The 20631-nt window shown below is 43.3% G+C and overlaps 2 protein-coding genes across 7 annotated transcripts in view; both read right to left on the bottom strand.

Annotated features, from left to right (window-relative positions):
* Positions 1-16063, bottom strand: part of ppp2r5eb (protein phosphatase 2, regulatory subunit B', epsilon isoform b) — a 54774-nt gene extending 38711 nt beyond the window's left edge. The window contains exons 1-2 of one of the 6 annotated variants that reach the window (XM_030044103.1): positions 15485-16063; positions 7716-7879 (exon numbers count right to left, since the gene is read on the bottom strand). In XM_030044103.1, coding sequence (XP_029899963.1) covers positions 7716-7879; positions 15485-15513 — 193 coding nt within the window. In that variant the 5' untranslated portion in view covers positions 15514-16063. Of the gene's footprint in view, positions 1-7715; positions 7880-8799; positions 8946-12783; positions 12985-15484 lie in introns of those variants that run through there. The other 5 variants (XM_030044104.1, XM_030044105.1, XM_030044106.1 and 2 more) reach the window with 5 other exon arrangements.
* Positions 16064-16943: 880 nt separating this feature from the next.
* The window catches only part of wdr89 (WD repeat domain 89), a 3914-nt gene continuing 226 nt past the window's right edge, over positions 16944-20631 (bottom strand). The window contains exon 2 of the mRNA XM_030044127.1: positions 16944-19334. Within this exon, the coding sequence (XP_029899987.1) occupies positions 18163-19317 (1155 nt within the window). The 5' untranslated portion in view covers positions 19318-19334 and the 3' untranslated portion in view covers positions 16944-18162. The remainder of the gene's footprint in view (positions 19335-20631) is intronic.

Raw genomic sequence — 20631 nt, 5'->3', positions numbered from 1 at the left:
AAAGCAGAATAAAACAAACAAAATTCAAAAGACTAAGATGTGACTAAAACTAAACTGTATTTTAGTGATTTTTGAATGCACGGAGACAAAACTGCTGCATCAAAAACTTTTCTTCAAGTGCAAACGCCTTTTACTTTCTCCTCCAGTACTTCTGTTTACCATTTCATCTGTCTGGTATGTTTTTGTCCAACTGCCTTTTTACTCTCTTGCCTTTCAAGTTTTAGAAAACCGCTGCACAAGGAAAACCTAGCATTACTGATGATTATGAAAATTCCCACAGCGTGCGTCATACTCTCCAGACTGGGGTTCCCTCAGAGGAAACTGCACCTCATTGCCTTCCTTCTCAGCGAGCCCTACTGCCAACGATGGGATTTATGTAATCCACTAGGCCTTATGACGGGCCCGCTTGTCGTTTTTTGGCTGGAGAGACTGTGGCTAACCTGCCTCTGGAGGAGAGGGACGAGAAGGAGAAGGAGGAGATGTGATTTGTGCATCTTGATGGTGTGCTTTCACAGTCAGTTAACCTGACAGTGCCAAGGATACAGCTTGTCCACATGTACGCCCACCTCTGCTGCCGCTGCTGCTGCGCACCTCGGGGCACAAGGGAACCAGGACACGACCCAATGATGTGCAATTGGACAGGACAAAAAGGCAGTAAAACAGCTCACTCTGTTAGAAAAAAAGGGGGAAATCCTAAACGCTGTGGTTTACACCGTTCTCTAACGTCCTAGAGGGGCGATGAAACTGATGCAAGATACCACTCCCTTATCTAAATAAAATAAATCCAGAAACGCAGGATAAACAGGGTGAGAGAAAAACAGGAAAGGTGCCTTAGAAACGAAAATGGGTGTACACAAAGGAGGCAAAACCCTGAAAAATATGCAGATACCTTTCTTATACACAAATAAAACATCCTGGGGAGGCAGTGTTACATGACGGGAAAGGCAGGTAAACAGGTAGTTTAGTTAGAATGAAGGTTGTGGCCTGAACATACCACCCGCCCAAGTCACATCCCTCATACTGCTCTCTCTTAAACAATTACATCCTGTAACAGCAGGATCAAATGAATGGAAGGCATGAAAACAGGAAACTCTATTACATCAAGAAACTGTTTGCTAGAACACACTCACATCCAAAAATCCTAGAAATAAAAGATAAGTCTGTGATATCTCCTCTTTCTCATTTCAATAAAACAGGGGAGATATGGCCAAACAAAATAAAATGAAAAAGAATGAAAGAAAGAAAAAGAAAAATCACACCCCTGACATCATAAAAAATACGAAGCAGAGAAAAAAAATGCATAAAAACGCAGCCTGAGTAGGAGAAAGGAAAACTTATTAGCAAGTAAAAATCTTAAAAAACAAACTTGACAAAACAGAAACCCCTGACCTTCCTCTGAGTGCTGCTGAAAAACATTCCTCAGTGGGCTGAGCCTCCAGGCGGCCGGGGAGACTGCCAGCCAGTTAATAAAACACAGATATGCATCTCCTTGGCAGTTATATAATATGAACAGATTAGAGGTGGAAGAGCCCATCGGTAAAAGAGCGAATCCCACAGCAAAAGGCGGTGCGGGTGCCGTGTGGCATTCCTGCAGGCCGGGCATCAACGAAAACCATCCGAGCTCATTTGTGGAAATCGCGGTGGCGCTGCGCCGGCAAATTTCATTTACTAGTTTGATTTTAGAGGTGGAGGTGGTGAGTTATAGCAGGGAAGGCCCTGCTATAATCCCTGTTTCAGCATTTGTCACAGGGTGAGCCTGCTGTTTATCTATGGCTGCTTAATCCTTGTTCTTCCACTTGTACATATATGGAGCCAAGAGGTTAAAGAGGCAAGGAAGGTTTCTGATTCAAATCTCTTCCAGGAGAGTGAACGAGAAAGTGAACCATCAACAACTGAAAGGCCAGCATGGGCTTGCAGCAGACACCAATTTTGGCAGGGTGGTACCGGCAAAAGGACATGTTTAAGGAGGAAAACGAAGCACCGCACTTGCAGGGTGTTTACGGCTGTCAAGAGAGCTCAACGCTTTTTACGAGCTTTTGTAAAACAAATTTTAACAAAGTTTAAAGGCAGACAATGTCATTTCAAAGGGGAGGGCACACCACTTTGTTTTAATACAGTAAAAAATTATAAATTCCAATTAATTCGACAAACATAACTTATATATGCCTAGCTCAACTCTTGTACCTCATCATATCTTTGGATATAAGGGGATTTTGCTCTATTTTTGAAGTTTTTGTGGTCTTTTGATATTAAAAAAAATTAGATTCTAAGCCATTGAAAAGTGTTACTTTAATGCCATTAGTTATGCTTTCCTCAAACTCATCATTTACACTTGTCAACAAAGTGGTGTACCCTTCACTTTCAAACTGCACCGTCTACCTTCAAGACAATTTTTTGGCCAAATCATCTTTTTCTCATTCAAAAAGGCATTGCAGGTTGAATATATAAAGGTAAGTGCAATATATATTCTATAACATCAGGAATGTTGTTGCTGATGTAGAAGACGACTCATTTTTATTAAAACAAAGAGACAGATGAATGAAATTAGACAAAGTGTTTGTCGAAATTAATCCAAATTTAAGATTATTCAATGACTCATCATTTGGAAAACTGTCATAAGACTTTGTAAGGACTTGGAGCCAGCGTGGCATTGGGCTAGCTTCAGGCCATGCAGCGTGCATGTGCTTGTAGGCTGAACAAATTGATTTCTTCCCACATCAGACCATGTGCTACTGGTCTAAAATACCATGCGGCTGAATGTGTTGCTTTCAAAGAAAACCGTCACAGTTTCCTTTTCCGGTTCGTTGCCTTAGTCTCCTTCTCCATCCTGACATCTCCTGATCAGCTTGTTCAAACTGAATGGTCTGGAGGTTCACACTGCCGACCTTGTTAGGAGATTTCTACAAACTTTGGACCAATCCAACGGGTGTAAAAGAATACTTCACCCTCTTGAATGTCTGACAGAGAAACTTTTAATCACATGCCTTGCAGAGAATAAAGTTTCCCAAAATTGTGGTCATGTTTGTCAGCATGGAGTTGATCGGCGTTTTTGACAAACAGCAGCAAAAAGGATATGAAAATGTCAAAGTGTCAAATCTCAAACTCGACACTCCAAGTGAATTGCCAAGCCAATTTACGTTTTCGTAACTATTTTGCTACTCTTGGTCAAAGTCGACGATCCAATCCATGCTCACAGAAACAGCTGCGTTTCCTTCATTCTCCATGAGGCATGCGATTAAAAGCTTTTTTCATCAAACAGCAAGGGAGGGTTCACACAGTGTTTGAGTGAGGTATTCCTTTAAAAACCACTTGGTTGGTCATACGTGTGGAGAAATCCCCAGACAAGCTCGGCAGGTTGAACCTCCAAACCATTCATTTTGAACAAGCTGATCATTAGTCACTGTTGTTGTTCTGTTTTTTTTTTTTTTTGGTCATTGCCATTTCCAGTTTCCCGAGGTTATGTTGGGCACAGAGCATAAATAAATAAATATTTAACTGTGTTTCATTTCAGGCAAGTTCAATTTCACTGTAAGTATAACGCAGCCTTAACCCTTGCGGTGTCGTGCCAGGTGCCACGCTCTATCTTTATACCTACACAGTCAGATAAAACTGCACATCACAATGTAATAAAGCCCTGATCGCACACCTGGGGAGTCGGTGCTCCTCGATGTTTGCTCTCACACTGAAAGAAAACAGTAGAGAAGCAGCAACCAGGCAATATCTGGAACACCATGTAAACAAATTTGTATGTCAAGACGCGTTCAACTGTTTCTATTTCAGGCGAGGCCGACTTTACTGTGCGTTAACCGGCGCCTGCAGCAAATACACAAAGCTGCATTAAATGTTACAGCGGCTGCCGGGCGGCCAACACTAGCCGAGCGTGGTAGTGCCTGGAAGTCGAGTGTGTGTGGAGCTGTGTGAATGTGAACTGAGTGTGTGGAAATGAAGCAGCGCTCAAACGGAGTGCATGCTCAGAGCCTAGATAAATACAGGAGAAAAAAAAAACCACTATAATGTAAACTCTGCCTACATGAAAGCATGCACTTCCTGGTGTTTTATGTACACAAGGCAATCATAATTATACTATTTACAAGACTGACACACCTTAGTGTCACGTACCTATGAAAATTATTCTGAGGCAATATAGCTGTCTAATTCAGAGTACTATTACACTACTGAAATGCTGAATCTGTATAAAGGTGTATAACAATAACTGCTTTTCTAATTATGCTCAGTTAAATTTTTTCTCTGACGGGCAGCACACTTAATCAAAGATGATTAATAATTACATATTATCGTGATGTTGAGGTGTTTGTTATATTTTCAATTTTATAAAAGTCTTAACGTGGTGCACCAAGCTTTTCCATGACACATGACCAATCACAACCTTTCAAAGTGCGACATGTGCAAAAGATCAGGATGAACAGACCATCTCTGGGGCAAAAAAGCTGCAAAATGATGAGGAAAATGCTGAAAACATTTTAGCTTGTGTCAGTGGATATTATCTGTCGTATGGAGAATCCTTTCTGAACAGATGATGGTAAGTACTGAAGTAGATTCATTTTAGAAAACAAAGAAGACAAAAGAAAGAAACACCCCATAATAAGTGTAACAGTAAATAAAATAAACACTTCCTGACACCAAAACTAATATTCAGGGTTAATAATTGTGATCACAAGCAATAATTCATAACCATGCAGCCCTGGCAGTCAGGCAGATTTAGTCGTCGGGCAGATTTATGAAAACAGACTGCCGGGATGCTCTGCTTTATGAGAGCAAATGAAAAGAATGCTGCAGTGTCCTTCCTTTAAACCAAATCAGACATACCTGACATTGTTTGGATATTCACTTCCATATTCAACAAATGAGCTGCATATCTTTGACGAGGCCGGCTGTTTGTGAAAGCAGGACCAGGTGTGTGCTGTCTGATGGCATGTAGACACATTCAGTATCCAACAAGGTTAAAAAAAACAAACAACAAAAAAAAAACACAAAGTCTAATGGATAGTGATCAGAGCCTAAAGTGATGACTTCAAATTGCTTTTCTTAGTTTTGCCAGCAGCCATAAAAAAATGTGTTATAATGACATGAACAGAGAAAAGGAAGTCAATCTCATCTTTTTTTAATTAATCACTAAAATGATTCATCAACTACCAAAATCATTGTCAATTAATTTTCTGTCAATTGACCAACAGATGACTCAATTAATTGTTTCAGCACTGCACATATTCACACTGGAACAATACACTCACAGATGCACAAACAGACAAACGCATACACAAATTAGAGCAAGTCAAAGTGGCCACACACACACACACACACACACACACACACACACACACACACACACACACACACACACAGGACACCCTTCCCATCCGCAGACACACCCTCTGCAGGGCGGCACCTCTCAAGATGAACCAGGAAGTGATTTTCCAGCAAACCTCAGACCAGCTGCCTCAGATCTGTCTGTGTTGGTCTGAGTCTGCCTGGTTTCTGTCGGGGAGCATTCCTGCTCTCACCACCACACCTCGCTCTCACTGTGATCACACCAGGCAGAAAAATGGTGTTTCTCACGTCTCATTCAGACCTCGGTCCAACAAGATCTGAATGAGTCCAACATGGCTTCATTTGTCCTGAGAGGATATGCCCCTTTATTTGGGTTAAACGCTAAAATTCAAAGTCAAACACTTTTGCAAAAGAGGATAGCACAAAACATGCTTTCAATCTCCAGGGGATTTTCTGTCTCTGGTTAAATAAAGGTTAAAATTAAAAGTATTCCAGCAAAGCATTTCATGAAGCCATATGCTGAAAGACAGTTTCCAGAGGCGCAAACTAAGAGATAAACTAAGAGATAGTCGATGAAACCCTCTTGTTTATGAATAAATAAGATTAAGGTTTGCACTCTCTCAACCCAGCATTGGGGCTGCCTGAAATCATTATCACAATAATATGTATCATAATGACTCACATATTATAATAATTCACATTAAAATACTCAAATGAATGTTCCTTCTCACTCAACTGAACTGTAATGTTTGTCCAACTAAACTAAACCATTTTCAACTTAAAATGTTTCAAGTTTAATTGTGAAATTGTGTAAAAACCTGCCTGCAATCAGCAGTTTAGACAGAAAAAATCTGCCACAATATCCCAAAGTCACCACATCATCACCGTATGATTCAGCTGAGAGACAATAAATGATAGCATTGAATTGTGGCCCTGCCCGGTGTGTGATAAAGTCTGGAGACACAGACACAGAGCCTCTTCCTGCTCAGCCACACAAAGAGAGAGAGCAGGACTGACCTGCCCATGTGTCATCGCCGCAATGATCTACCTGTCTAGGCACGTCACTAACACACACACATACTATTCACTCACACACACAAACACAGGAACGGGCGTGAAACAACAACATAAACACTCAGACAGAGCGAGTCTGGCTGCACTCAGGCAGGAAGGAGCTTTTCTCCACTGCGACTCGTCCCACCCCTGACTTCACCGGCTGCTGTCGCCGCTGCACCAGTTTGGAGGTAATTTACCAGCACCGGTTCAAAATTTAATGATGACACGACCGAGGACAAGAGCTCAGCAGAGAGAGAGCAGACTCACACACAGTCACCGAGCGGTTTACACGCTAGAGGCCGGTTCGAGTAAAGGTGAAGCCTCTGTCACAAAGTCGCAACAAAACCTCTCACCACTTTCTTAACTAAATTAAAACCCAAACACACTGATCCCAGCAAACTAACTAACTTAACTACACATAGTGGAAGAAATTACAGTCATGATCCTATACCAATAATAACATCAACTTATTAATCTACATGTTTGTTTGATTAATGTTTGTCTGTTATTGCTGTCCATCTAGTACAGCCCTAATTTAATGAAGCCTTTCATGTGTGAAAAACCATTAACAAAAAGCCCAGATTGGTCAACAAGATTCTGTTGCACCAATGAAAAGACTTTAAACACTAAAAACATTTTAGTGCCAACTAATGTTTTTAGTAAATCTGGGCCTCGGTGAGTAACTAACAGGTGTGGCAGGCTGTCTTGCAGTCAGCTGAGACAATACAGCTCAATAATGTTGTTTATTGGGCTGCGTTCTCCATCATCTTCAGGGGCCATAACTCAATAAACAAGTGATGAAAATCTTGAGGGGACTTGGGAAAAAAATCTGATGCATCTGACTCACAGTGTTGCAAGAACCAAGCCGCATCATTATGTAACACACATTCTCTTAAGAAATAAACTGATTGCATTTCAGCCTTCTTCAAGGTCAATAAAAGCTTTCATATTGACAGATATATAGATGCCAGGGATGAACCAATACCACTTTTTCAGTGCTGATACAATACTGAGCATGAAACGTTAACTATCTACAGATAAAGTACCAATCTATCTATCTATCACTTTCACTGTTGCTTGGACAGTCAGTTTAGCGTCAAAATAACTAGAAAAAAGGAGAAAATCATAGACAGTTTTGTTTGATTTCTGACATATTAATCTGTTTTTTGGTCTCAGACAGCCTAGAGGAAAAATCTGAGATGCCAATACATTTTATCCTGGTGCTGGCCGATGTCATCGCCTCAGTCCAGGTTAAGAGATCAGATCCTGGGTGATTTTCAGCCACAATGAGCAGGGAAGCACCTTGTGAGATTCTACTTAAAATACTTCCACTTAAAAACAACATAAAAACAGCTCCTCCTCCCCCTTACCCTTGAGCAGCGGCAGGGGCGTGAGCTCAATGGGTTTGCCCTGAGAGCGGAACTGGGACGAACTCTGCGACCGCTTCTGCTTGGCCTTCCTGACAGACTTCCGCGAAAATCCGTCCACTTTGTCCACAGATGGAGACGTGGTGGCTGCCGAGGACATAGCCCTGCTGGGAGACACACAGAGGAAGAAGGGGGGTGGAGGGGGGGGGGTTAGTCTGGGAGATCCTGGGATGCTGCAGGTTCATGATCAACACATAAAAGCATCAAACGGGAACACATAAAACACAGAATTATGGTTATAATGCATTTAGAAAGCTTCATCCGTTGCTTTCAAATTAGGGCTGCAGGATTAATTTTAGGCTCCACAATCACTTGTGGTAAAATATTGGCACTTTGGCAATGCTGAAACTGCAGTTTGACTGATATGGGGTTTTTTAGACTGTCTTAGACTGAAGCTCCTGTTAGCTGATATTTTGTGCTGACATTCACTTTCTTTAAAATTTTACTATTTTTTAATGCCAAATGATTCCAAGCATCCAGATTTAACCCCCAGAATTTTGTCTTTGTCAGGTATGGAAATGCCTCTGACCACTGACACTAACAAAATTAGTTTAGAAGGATTAATTAACAAAAAAGCAATTACAAGAATAAAACATGTAAAAGAAAATTAAGTTTCACTGCAAGTTCTCCAGACCTTTATAAGTATCGGTTGCCAGGGGGAAATTTCCAGTACATCAGAGGTGGACAATACAGTCTGATATGTGATAATTAACATAAGGGAAATATTAACCCCATATATCAGTATAACACTGGTTGAAACATTACATTTCAATTTCAATAGCCATATTCTTGGCGTATGATGCCTGAGGTTCATTATTTGTCATCAAGACAGATGACAGTGATTAAAAGAAAGTGTAATACCTGACAAATTAACAATCAGATTTTAGCCATAATCATGCAGCCCTTTTTCAGATTAATAACAACATTACAGTCAGGAGATTTCTTGGCATGAAGCTCATAAGGGGGAAAGAAAGCAGAAGAAAAGCACCGCCTTGACTTTTGCTCAGCCACATAAACACTGTGCCACCTCTCAGCGTTTTGTCATCTCGTCTCACAGTCAACCTGCAGTCCACCGGTGAAGCAGACGAGCTGACTTTCCCAGCATGGTAGACACTTTAGGTCCGGGTCGAGGGCTGGTTACAGCACACAAACAAACCGCCTACCAGCTGGCCGACACACACTCACACAACAAAAACACCACCGTCTACCCACAACAATGGTGCTGCCGCTGCGGCTCAGAGCCGCTGCAACAGTGGGAGGAAGCCGAGGAAACGTCCACTGCTGTGTGTTTGCTGCTGATTACATCTCACAGACGTTCATAAGAGGCCCCGGCGCAACTGACTGCTCATTCTGTAACGGTTTACAGTAAAAAATCCAGACACAGCGCTCACACAGGTCCTATTTTTCACTACACGCCTGTTGAACTGCTGCTACTCTGGAAACTAAAAATCAAGTTTCCATTTCAGTTGAAAGACGTTACAAGAAACTGTCTGCTGACAAGTTCCATAACATGACATCAATTTGGCTCTCGTTAGGGTTTGACCCATAAGGGTTTTTAAAGGCCAGTACCAGTTTGGCCATTTTAATGCCAAAAACGTCCCAAAAATTAGAAGCATTCAATGTTGGCAGGGTGGAAATGCCTCTGAAACTGCAATGGGACATTAAAAAAAAACTCCTGAAACCCAGAATATTCTTAACATATTTATAATTGCTTAAGTGAAATCCAATCAAAACATTTTCTGCCAACAAACAAGATGGATTCACAAGTGTTCCATAGAAACATATGTAGCTGCAAACTTATACATCTGTAACCAAACAACATGCATCACATCCACCATGTAAGACATGAATAACCCTCTCTGGCCGATATCCAACTTTTAATTAAAGGTGCTATATCAGTGTAGCCTAGTTCTTGTATTGCATAAAATAATTAACTAATGCAGGATGGATGAATGAAATGGGACTTGGCCACTGTGGACAGATATGAATGATGGCTCTCTATAAATTCATAACAGTTGTGTAGAATAGTTCAGCATAAAATTACAAATACTAATACTGGCAATATTTATGATGAGTGCTGATGCTTTGACCCCCCGAACTCCTGACTGCTGGGGTAGGGTTTTTAATCTGGGTTAAACCATCTCCATCTGCATCCATTTGCTGATACTGACCTTGTATTAAACATCAGACATCAACCTGAGCTGCAACAGCCGACATGAAACAGGCTTGATGAAATCTACCACACACTGACTTAAGGAGCTGCCAACCAACTTAACAATTTCATTTGAGTTTCTTCAAAAATGAAGAAGAAGAGTTTTGATGTATCAGGGTCTAAATGCTGTTTCAGAGGGAATAAAATTCTGAGGGCAAAACAAAATCTGTGATTTTTTTTTTTTTTTAAAGAAAATATACAAAGAAAATATGGTAATTCGGCACCTTCAATCCAAAATTATTGGTAAAAAGAGAATAAGTCAGACTTTCACTTGAACGAGATCAAAGGCCAAAACCAAACGATACCAAGGCATGCATTTTTTTTAAAGGATTAAAAAAGCCTTTGATACATGGGCTTAATGCTTCAATAGTAACATAAAAAATATTGGCATAGATATCAGCCAAACCCGGTTGGTAATACTGAAGATCTCAGAACTGAATCTTGTTCTACAGTTGCACTGCCATTCGCTCTGGATGGAGGTTTCAGCTAATTGCCTGAAATGTCAATGTAAATATTTTTTTGGTATGATGCATTCTATAATTCACTTATCAAAGTTGGCTCGCTGCACACTTACATAGACATAAGCGACATTCATACCACACAGCTGCAGCGAGTTCAGAGTACAAAGATACCTTTCAAACTCCAGTTCACTCGGCTGTATTACATGTAGGCTGAGGAAGAAATGAATTAGCGGTCTAGCTAACATCGTTACGTAATGAGACATGAATGGGATGCTGCAGGCCGCCCTGTCCTACGCCGAGCCTCCTCAAGTCTCAGCCTGTCAATATGTCCAGCGGGCCTCCTGTGCTACAGCCGGCCTGGGCTGACAGGAGAGGCAAGGAACAGCTCAGCACCAACCAACCAATCAACACACACACACACACACACACACACACACACTCATCATCATCCTGCCTGGGGATGCGAATGGCACCCACTGACTGTGAGAGCCTATTACAGTCTTTCTGAGTCCAAGTTCAAGTTAAGGCTGCACAGCTGATCCTCTATCATCATATAGTGCATCTTTACAACGAACAATCAGAGATTTTAGAGCAGTGCCTTGTAATTTAGGATGTCTGCAGTTGTTATGAACAGTCAAGATGCTGATTTAAGATGCCTGAAGTGCAGGAAAATTGCTTTGGTGTTAAAAATCAAAATTACAACTTGGCGTGAATAGTTATAATCTACAAATAACGGTTCCTGCACAGTTTCAGTTTCAAATTTCCATACATTTTCCATATCTGGATTCCCTTATTTATGGTCTGACTATTGCTGGAGTAACATGGATCTTCAACTTAAACAAACTGTGCAGTTGTATGTGTATTACAACACAATGTTGTAAGCTCTTTTCCAAACATTTCTGTGCAGCTACATATTGATTTGTGCAGACTTTCTAGACTTGAGTGAAAACCGTGTATATTAAAAATGTGTAGCAAAACACCTCCAAGTGTCATTTTTGATGTAACGGTGCAGTTTTACTTGGAACAGAAGTCAGGTAGTTACTGCTGTGCCGTACAGGTAGGGAAACACTGACACTGCCAGTGCCAATTACAGGTACATGACTTGAGTGTCTGTGAATACAAAGAACTGATGTGATACTGACTCACTGTTTCATGTTTCATAGCTGCACAGCTGTTATTGATCCATTTGTGTGAGGGCATTCTGCTTGGGATTAATAGCATCACCAGGTTTGATTCCTCTGCCAGCCACTGTGGAAATGCTGTTCTGTTCTAAAAATGGTACTGGCGGATAATATGTCTAAATGCACAGCAGTCTTCCAATTTTTGGGTAAGAATAAGCACTGTAAACACTACGCACACACATACAAAAATCCATTTCCTGTCCTAAATGTTACAATACAAAAACTGTTAACTTCTGCACCAAAATGCTGCCGATTATCACAGGTCTGACTCTAAACTAAAATGACAGGCGAACAACCCTGCGCCACAGAATATAGAAACCATGAAAACTAAACCTTGAACCAGATGCTACTGTGACAGTTTTGCCATTCAAACCACAGCACAACACTATTCAAATGTCATACAAAGTGAGTCCCGATGCCAAAACACTCTTATCACTGGCTGCAATGTAAACACAACAAAAAAGTGCAAACCAACACCTGTTCCCATGCTGCTGAGCCTCACAGAGACCAGACACCTCAGGATAAGGCTTCACAAATCACCTTCACACTGAGATTATGTCTGCTGGCTTATAGTGGAGGAGCTTTGACGTACACAACCTGCACAGTGAAACCTCTGACGACTGTTTTAACTCCTGTACACTGTTAAATATACGATTGCAGGAGAGACGCTGGGATGGTAGACAAAAAAAATTAATAATAAAAATAAAAAATAACATTAATTTCCCACCCTGTTTTTAGCTGAAGGTGTGTACAGTGAGCATTGTTTGAACTGCTGTCGTCTCTATCACATCACGCAGACTACAGCACACACAGAATAATAAATAAAATCCCGCTCTTGCTCTCCGATAAACTGCACGCCTGATTTATTTAACTCTGATCAAACCACTCGGCTGCAAATTTAGGAAGCGGCTGTGAAGTTTTACATCTCGGTAAGCGGTAAGGAAAGATTCATTAGTAACCCACTCTCAGCTTCCTGCCTCGCATGCCTCCTTGACAACGCCGCTGTAGCTGCATTGCCAATGGCAACACTGAACATTCTGGCGATGAGCAGCCAATGCTTTCCCCACCTTGTAAATGCCACCAGACTCTTAAAAACGTGCCAATAGAGTTACTTTTTGCCGGGCCAAACCCTATGAGATGCTGTCGGCTCCACTTACCTGTGCACAGCGGCACAGGAATCCCCATGTGCAACCATCAGTCCTTCACTTTCTGACTGACTCTCTCTCTCTTTCTCACTCTCTCTCTTTCTCTATGTCTCTCTCTCCCCCTCACTGGCTAGCTAATGGCGAAAGGCTCGAGTGCCACCGCTACACGAGGGACAGTGCGACTACGGCTGGTCAGGCATACGGCACAAAGCACAAAGCCATTCCCCTCCCATGCCTCTTACATAAGAGACCAGATGACATCCACACAGACTGGAGGGGGATTAAAGAACGAGAAGGAAGGGGGGAGAGAGGAGAGAGAGCAACAGGGAGAGCAACAGAAAGAGAGGAAGGGGAGGGAGCAGCTCAACAGGAAGTCAACAAATAGGCATCAGCAAGGCCAAGCAAAAGGAGCTGAAGTGAAGGAACAAAACGCACACACACACAAGAGATGAAAGAGAGGCTGGCAGGAGAAAAGCTCAAGGATCTAGCATTAGGTCCAACGCTGCAGCCACTAAAATGCAAGTGAAATTTAAAATCCCAATTGTTGTGCTCCTCGCTCCTTTACAAAACCTCATGTCACCACTACTGACAGCACATCTAATTGGTGTGATTCATCAGACAATTGCACCGGCTGCACGGGTGGAGAACAAACAAACTCAGCAAGTTCACACACACACGCACGCACATACACACACACACACAAGGAAGTGAGCGGAGCCGTGCTGACAGCGTCGTAAACGCAGGGGACTTTGGATGCTAAGTTATCGTGGCTGGGACTGGATGGTTGCCTCCCCTCGATGTGACATTCAAAAACCTTGAAAATGAGCCAGCATGACAGCCAAAGACCTGCGGGTACACCTTCACAAATACGCACACACACTCTGACATCAAAGCATGTATACACACACGTAGAGCGTAACACCACACCTGGCTTCCGGCATGCTATTGTCATTCATGCGTGATTGACAGGGCAGAGGTCAGCAGGAATCACAGGCTTCTCTGAGCATACACTGACAGGGGAGCTCGTTTTGGATATTTTTACCTCACTAAAACAAACCCTGTCATTGGCTACTCTGCTCTAGCCTCTCACTATCACCATGTTTCTATCTCTCCATCATCCATGTCACCGTGATGCACTGAAACATGCCTATCTCTCTCTGTGATGGCTCACATGCAATATCCAAGACACTAACACACTGCAGGTCTGTGTAAGAACACATCCCGGACCGGTGACATACTTTGGCCTTGTTGAGCATTGTGTCTGAGGACAAAGCCAGTCAAAGTTCATATCAGATTATCACCACACAGTCAGCTGGTTTCAGTTTGGAGGAAAACTTTTTTTTTTTTGGCCCAGGCTCGGAAAACTTCTTTAACCATCAGGAATAAAGATGCCTGCTTACTGTCCATAACTTAACAAAGATTTTCTGACAGCCACAAGCCTGTCCTGATGTTAAATGAACATATTAATTACTGAGCCACCACCTAATGTGAGCCTATATACCTAAATGCACTGCAGTCAATGACTACTACAAGTCGGTCAGGGTTGCCAAGTCCGCGTTTTTTCCGCCAAATTGGGCTACTTTTTAAGTGTTGCCGCGGGTAACAAATTTTGTCCGCGGGTTGGGCTTGGGCGGTCATGAATAAAGATTCATATTTTGAATGACCAATGTTTATACCCAAATCCTGTCAAACTGACTCCGGGCCAGATCAGCATATAAACTATCCACATATGTCACCTGCTCCACAGACAAATAATATGCCAATGCTGTGTGAGGCCACTCAGCACATGACCAATCACATCATCAGCACCACTCAGCTGAAGTGAGGTATCCCATATTATATTTTAAGTTCTGATATACTGTAAATTAAATAGGTGAAAGAACTGTTTTGGGAAATTGCCTTTAATGTTTATGGTGTTGTTTTATAGATATTATAGTGCATTTTGCAATTATAGCAATGCTGTTGGACTTTAAAAGCAACATATATGGATTTTTATGGGCATATTTTGAGTTCTGGTGTTGGGCTGATTTTTGGGCCCTTTTTATACCAGGTTGGGCTTTGGGTTTTGGGCTGGTTTTTGAGTTGCTGTTTGGCTCCTTTTTAGTCTCACAGACCTGGCAACCCTGACAGTCGGTGAGCTGGCCGGATAAATCAACGGAAAACCCAAACTGAAAATAAAAATGTCAACTTACACAGCTTTATCTGCTAATGCGCATCAATGAGAGCTATCTGATTGCTTTAAGGTCAAAAATCAGGCATTTCAGCGTGAGCTTGGCCATGTTGGGCCTAGCAGCAAGCAGCAGATTCAAAACTTGACAGCGCGATAACCGAACAAGTCAAGCTAACCCGCTAACGTTAGCCAGCTAGTTAGCCACATTAGCTTCCCGATCCACCGTGCAAAAACATCTCAATTCCTCATATAAAACCATAAGCTAGTGGCTCGCTATCAGTGTACAAAACACTTAAATATTATTCCCACCGGTAAAACGACAGCGTTTGAGCAAAGCTGCCGCGAAACATGGGAGAAAATTTAAATTTTTACACAGCTAGCTAACGTTAGTGCTACAGCTAGCGCGGGTTAGCTCACATTTTTTTAAACATTAGCCGGCTAAACAGCCAGCGAGCGTGCAAAGGGAACACAATCAGCGTTATAATCAAACATGAAATATATTAATGTCCATTTTTTACACATGTGCTGATAGGATAACGTTACCTGGGCGGGCTCGGGCGATCACCCATCATCCAAGGTGTAAATACAAGGGGAGTGCTAATGTTGCTACTGTTAGCTAGCGCTCACAGACTGACTGACAGAGCGGCCGGGCTGGGGAGACACACACCGTCCCGAGTGCCGACCGAGCCGGACAAGCTGCAGCCGATCGAGTCGCTGTAGCTCTCGTATCGTGGTACTTTACCTTGATCCTCTGTGGTTCGCAACGGAGACGGTGGCGAGGAGTTATCCTATGAAAACCCTATGAACTAGGCTACTTCCAGCTCGGTGCAAATAGCCTTTTTTTCCAAGTAGCGGCGAAAACAGAACAGCACGAAAATCTTGGCCTTATCCAGCCAAACCCACGAGTACCGTTTGCCTTCTAACGAAATAATCCTCAGACTCCCATTAATAACAAAATACGGATATATATATAAAACAGTTAGGCTGCCGCAATTACATTCCTGTTACTGATTCAATTGCTCCACTTTCCAAATCCCCGAATTTTGTTCTTTTTCCTTGAACCGTTTTGGATTCGGGTCTGTATCTTTTCACCCTATTGTCAATACTACTGGGTTGAGACCATGGCACACATAACAGACGCGCACCGCACCGTGCTGATGCGTTTGGGAGCCACGCACGACGCTGATTGGATGCCGGGTGGGATGCGAGCCACGCGATTGGACGGCCGGCGACGTCAATCACCGCGGAGGGGAAATAATAGGGCTCACCGAGAGCTGAATAATCGGTTAGGTTGAGAGAGGGAGAGAGAGAGAGAGAGAGAGAGAGAGAGAGAGAGAGAGAGAGAGAGAGAGAGAGAGAGAGAGAGAGAGAGACTCTGTGCAGTCTTGCGTGTGGAATGAGGCTAAACCTGTCCGAGGCCCAGCCCAGGCTCCGCACGGAGAACCGCACCGAGCTGCACGCCTTTCCCCTCTTTATTCCCATTTTTATTGATTTTCTGCAAACTGTGCATGAAACGCCAGAGTCGCAGCATGGCGTTGGAGGAAGAGTTGATCTGCGACCGCCAGCACCGACATCAGAAAGGAGCTTTTTTTATTATTTATTTTTTTTATTTTTTTGCAGGAAGTAGCAGCAGCTCTGAGTTACATAACTACTGTACAGTAAAGGCCTGATGTGAATGTAACGCCAGTCAGGGAGGAAATCAGATGCAAAACTTTCTCGTAATGAGCAGCAGTTTTTATTACTCATATTTTGCACAAAGGCTTTTCTTTTTTTTTTTTTTTTTCAAATTATCTGTATTGATCCGCTGTATTTATTTTGTTTCTTGTGTTTAATTTTTCTAAAGATATACTTCGTGCCTGTGATCGTCCCGGTGCAGAGTTTGGACCACCTGCTGCTGTTACACAAGAAGTTCAATTTGGGATCAATAAAGTACATGTATCTATAACTGTTTATCCATCTACACCACTTAAATGATTAAAAACACTCCAGGAACAGGACATTGTTGATGCCTTTTTAATTTATTTTGCACACACTGAACAAAATCCACAACTAAACAATATTGATGACAAAAAGACAAATAAATACATATAAAAAGGGGGGCGGGGTTCTACCAGGGACAGGCAAATGTACATCTGCAATGTTCATTTTGACGGCCAACTGTGATTTAGTTCTGGTCTTTTGAATAAAATGTGCTCCAGTTTTGGTCACATTTTAGCCATTTGAACTGCTGGTTTTAGTCGTGTTGTTGACAAAAACTATAAACTAAAACCAACAATCTGTGTGTTCATTTTGCAGCCGAAAACTATGACAAGAAGGATTCATCAGCAACACGTTTTCCAGGACTGGAAATTGCAAACAAAAATGAATCTTTGTATACTAATACTGTAATGAAATATCATGACTTATTTTTAATCAAAAACGAGAGCAAAATGCCAGAGATGGATGAAGAGTGTCTCCTGACTTTAGTGTGGAAAGGTGATATGGATATCTGTAGATTTGCATCTCATCTGTATATATAAACATCACCAGAAGTAATTGAATGAGGAATTCAGCAGAGAAAAAACATGAAAATGACTCAGTAGAGTTAGATTAAAATGTACAGAGTTTTGATCAGCCTTTATTTGCCTTCCTGACGGTGTGATCAGCAGTGAGAGGTGCACTTTATTGTCCCGTCATTAGAAAACACTGGAAAACAGCCTGCAACACAGGATCGCTGAAACGGGAAAGAATTGCTCCTCCAAATGGCATTATGAATGAGACTTTGCCTTAATAGACCAATCATTGCAGGATTGCTCTTGAGGCAGGCACACACACACTTAAAACACACACACACACACACATGCACACACACACACGCACGCACTGCCAATCATGTTATTCCACTCTTTGCCATTTGAGAGCGACGGCTGCCCTCTCAGCAGGATCCCGCTGTGCTGATGGCCCTTGTGACTTGCAGAATGCGATGCAGTAATAACAGGCTTCCAGCTCAATGAAACCCGGCCATTTTTAAAAGGGATAATATTGGAACCACAAACTATCAAGCTGTTTGGCATTTTGGAAAATCAGTGCGGTCCTTAATTTAAAAATGAAAGCCGTGAAAGAAGCCTCGCTCAGTCAGTGTCAGGGCGTTCTGCACAGCCAAAGGATTTGTGCTTTTTGGTGTAAAATAAACATTTTACACACAAACCATCCAAATATTTCATTTTTTTTTCACGTTTAGCTCACGCCGCCTTCTTCTCCCTCTCGTAGCTGTGTTTTTTATGCGGCCTGGATTTGACCTTCAACGCCGACACACTCTTCATGGACTCCCCCTTCCCTGATGTAAGCTCCTCCCCTCCTGGTTTCCATAGCAACAGCTGAGCATCCTCTCCCCCGGTGACCAGGGCCTCGGCCGCCGCGTCCCACAGGAAGCAGCGCACTGTGGAGGTGTGGCCCCCCTGCAGGCTCCTCAGCAGGCGGAGCCCCTTGTCGTCGCACTCCATCAGGTGGAGCTCGCCGCTGTTCCTCCCGCCGACCACCAGGAGCCTCTGCGCCTCCTCCAGCCAGCTCCCGCCCACCAGGTAGTCCACGCCGCCGCCGTCAGCCAGCGGCGTCAGGCTGCGGGCGTCGGGCGTGCTGAAGATGGTCAGCGGCTCGTCCGTGTCCAGCTGTCCCAGGTCCCACAGGTGCAGGTTCTCGTCGTGGCTGAGGCAGAGCAGCTGGGTGTAGCTCCGCCCACACCAGCACACCGAGCTGGCTGACGATTCGCTGTTACAGGTGGCCTGCAGCGCCTCCTCCTCCGTCCCCCGGCTCAGGTCAAACACGTTGACGAGACCATCAGTAGAGCCGGTCGCTAGCCGGTCTTTGTCCCGTGGATGGAAGCGCACCTGGGTGATGTCATCACTGTGCGACTCAGAGTACACGCCGAGGACCGTGCTGCCGCCGGCGCCACTGGCTGCACGGGTGTCCCAGAACACCAGGAAGCTGTCCTCGTCGAGCTGCTCGGTGCCGGCGCACAGCAGCATGTCGTCACAGCTGAGGTCGAAGCTGCAGTACTGGTGGGACTTGTCGCTGCTGAACACCTGAACAGCCTCGGTCCCGGGCCGGCGAACGTCCCACGTCCTGACCGCCCCGTCGGCAGAGGCGGAGTAGAGGAGGTGAGGGGAGCTGCGGGCGAACGTGACGCCGCACAGCCGCCCGCTGTGGCCGCGACACTCTCCCACGAGGCGGAGCGTTTCCTTGTTGTGCAGGTGGACGTTGAAGTTGGAGCAGGACACGGCCAGCAGCTCGCTCTGCCCCGCGGGCTGCTGGGAGACGTCCAGCAGGTAGGTGGGCTCCTCCGGTCGGACCCGACGAGCGATGGACAGACATTTGAGCTTCTCCTCCACGGCATCCATGACGGCTCTGCGGGACACTGAGGAGGAAGAGGGAACACACAAAAACATTTAAATCCATTAGTACTGAAACGATTAGTTAATTCATCACTTAGTCAAGCATGAAAACATGAGAAAAACTTATACATCAATTCATTGTTTTGTTTTTTTTGGCATTTTCTGCTTTATTTGACAGTCAGAGTGAAGACTGACAGGAAAGACGGAGAGAGAGGGGGGATGACATGCAGCAAAGGACCAGAGGTCGGATTCGAACCTGCGATCGGAACTGAGCCCTGGTACACGATACGCGCTCTTTACTGATGAGCCACCGATTAATCATTTTAATTATTCATCAAATAAAAATACAAAATGTATGACTGCAGCTTCACTGAGGCCTCTGAAATGCTAGGACTGCTTTCATATCATTATAAAATTAATATTTTGTTTGTTTTTGGCTGCTGTTCAGACTGAGCAAGCAATCTGAAGACATGCCTTTGGGCTCCGATCGCTTTCCCAGGAGAATGTGGCTTTATTTCTCACACTCTATCACCTATCTAGTTGATTAATCTGAAAAATAATCACTTGGTAATGAAAACAATCATCAACATCAGCCCGACTATTCATGATAAGATTTCAATAAAACCCTTCACACATAGAGCATACAGTCTCTGCCTCTCTGAAACACACAATCACACAGTTATGCTTTCTAAAAATGCCGGACAACATCCAGGGAACAATCAGTTTAAACCAGATGCTTGATAATGGGAAGGAAAACTGGATTATATTCCACACATTACAACCACCAGAGATGCAGATGGGCAGTGCAACTTCACACCACAAGTTATTCAGTTGGTGTGGCCAACACGCCGAACTCCATTCAAATCTCTGCTCAGTCAATGCCGCTTTACTCACCAGATGAATTAATGTACACACCTGCACAAGTTAAAACGGCTTATGAATCATATGGAAGCCGTGTTTACATCAGCACACATTAAAAGCAAAAATGACGAGAAGAAAAATCAATTTTAAGGATGAATATTGTTCCTCAGAGAATCTTTGTTGGGCTAAATAATGTCACACCAGTAAGAGGCTACAAGACTGCGAGAGGTAACAAATACTCAAAAAAAAAGAGAGATTTAATTTTAATAACATGTTGCCCGGTGAATCATTTATACGCCGAATTTACTAGAACTATTGAAATGTTCGGATAAGCGTTTCAGGTATGAGGTGTTCACCGAAATATGTGCTTTTGTTAGCGAGGAAACACTAAAGAGCTGGATTTTTTAATGGAGAGTCGTTGACTTTCTCTATGAGACAGAGCAGCATGCATCACAACCT

Source organism: Myripristis murdjan, chromosome 22, assembly GCF_902150065.1.
Source record: "Myripristis murdjan chromosome 22, fMyrMur1.1, whole genome shotgun sequence".
Lineage (NCBI taxonomy): Eukaryota > Metazoa > Chordata > Actinopteri > Holocentriformes > Holocentridae > Myripristis > Myripristis murdjan.
Note: the sequence above shows the minus strand (reverse complement) of the source record. Positions and strands in the feature narration are given on the sequence as shown.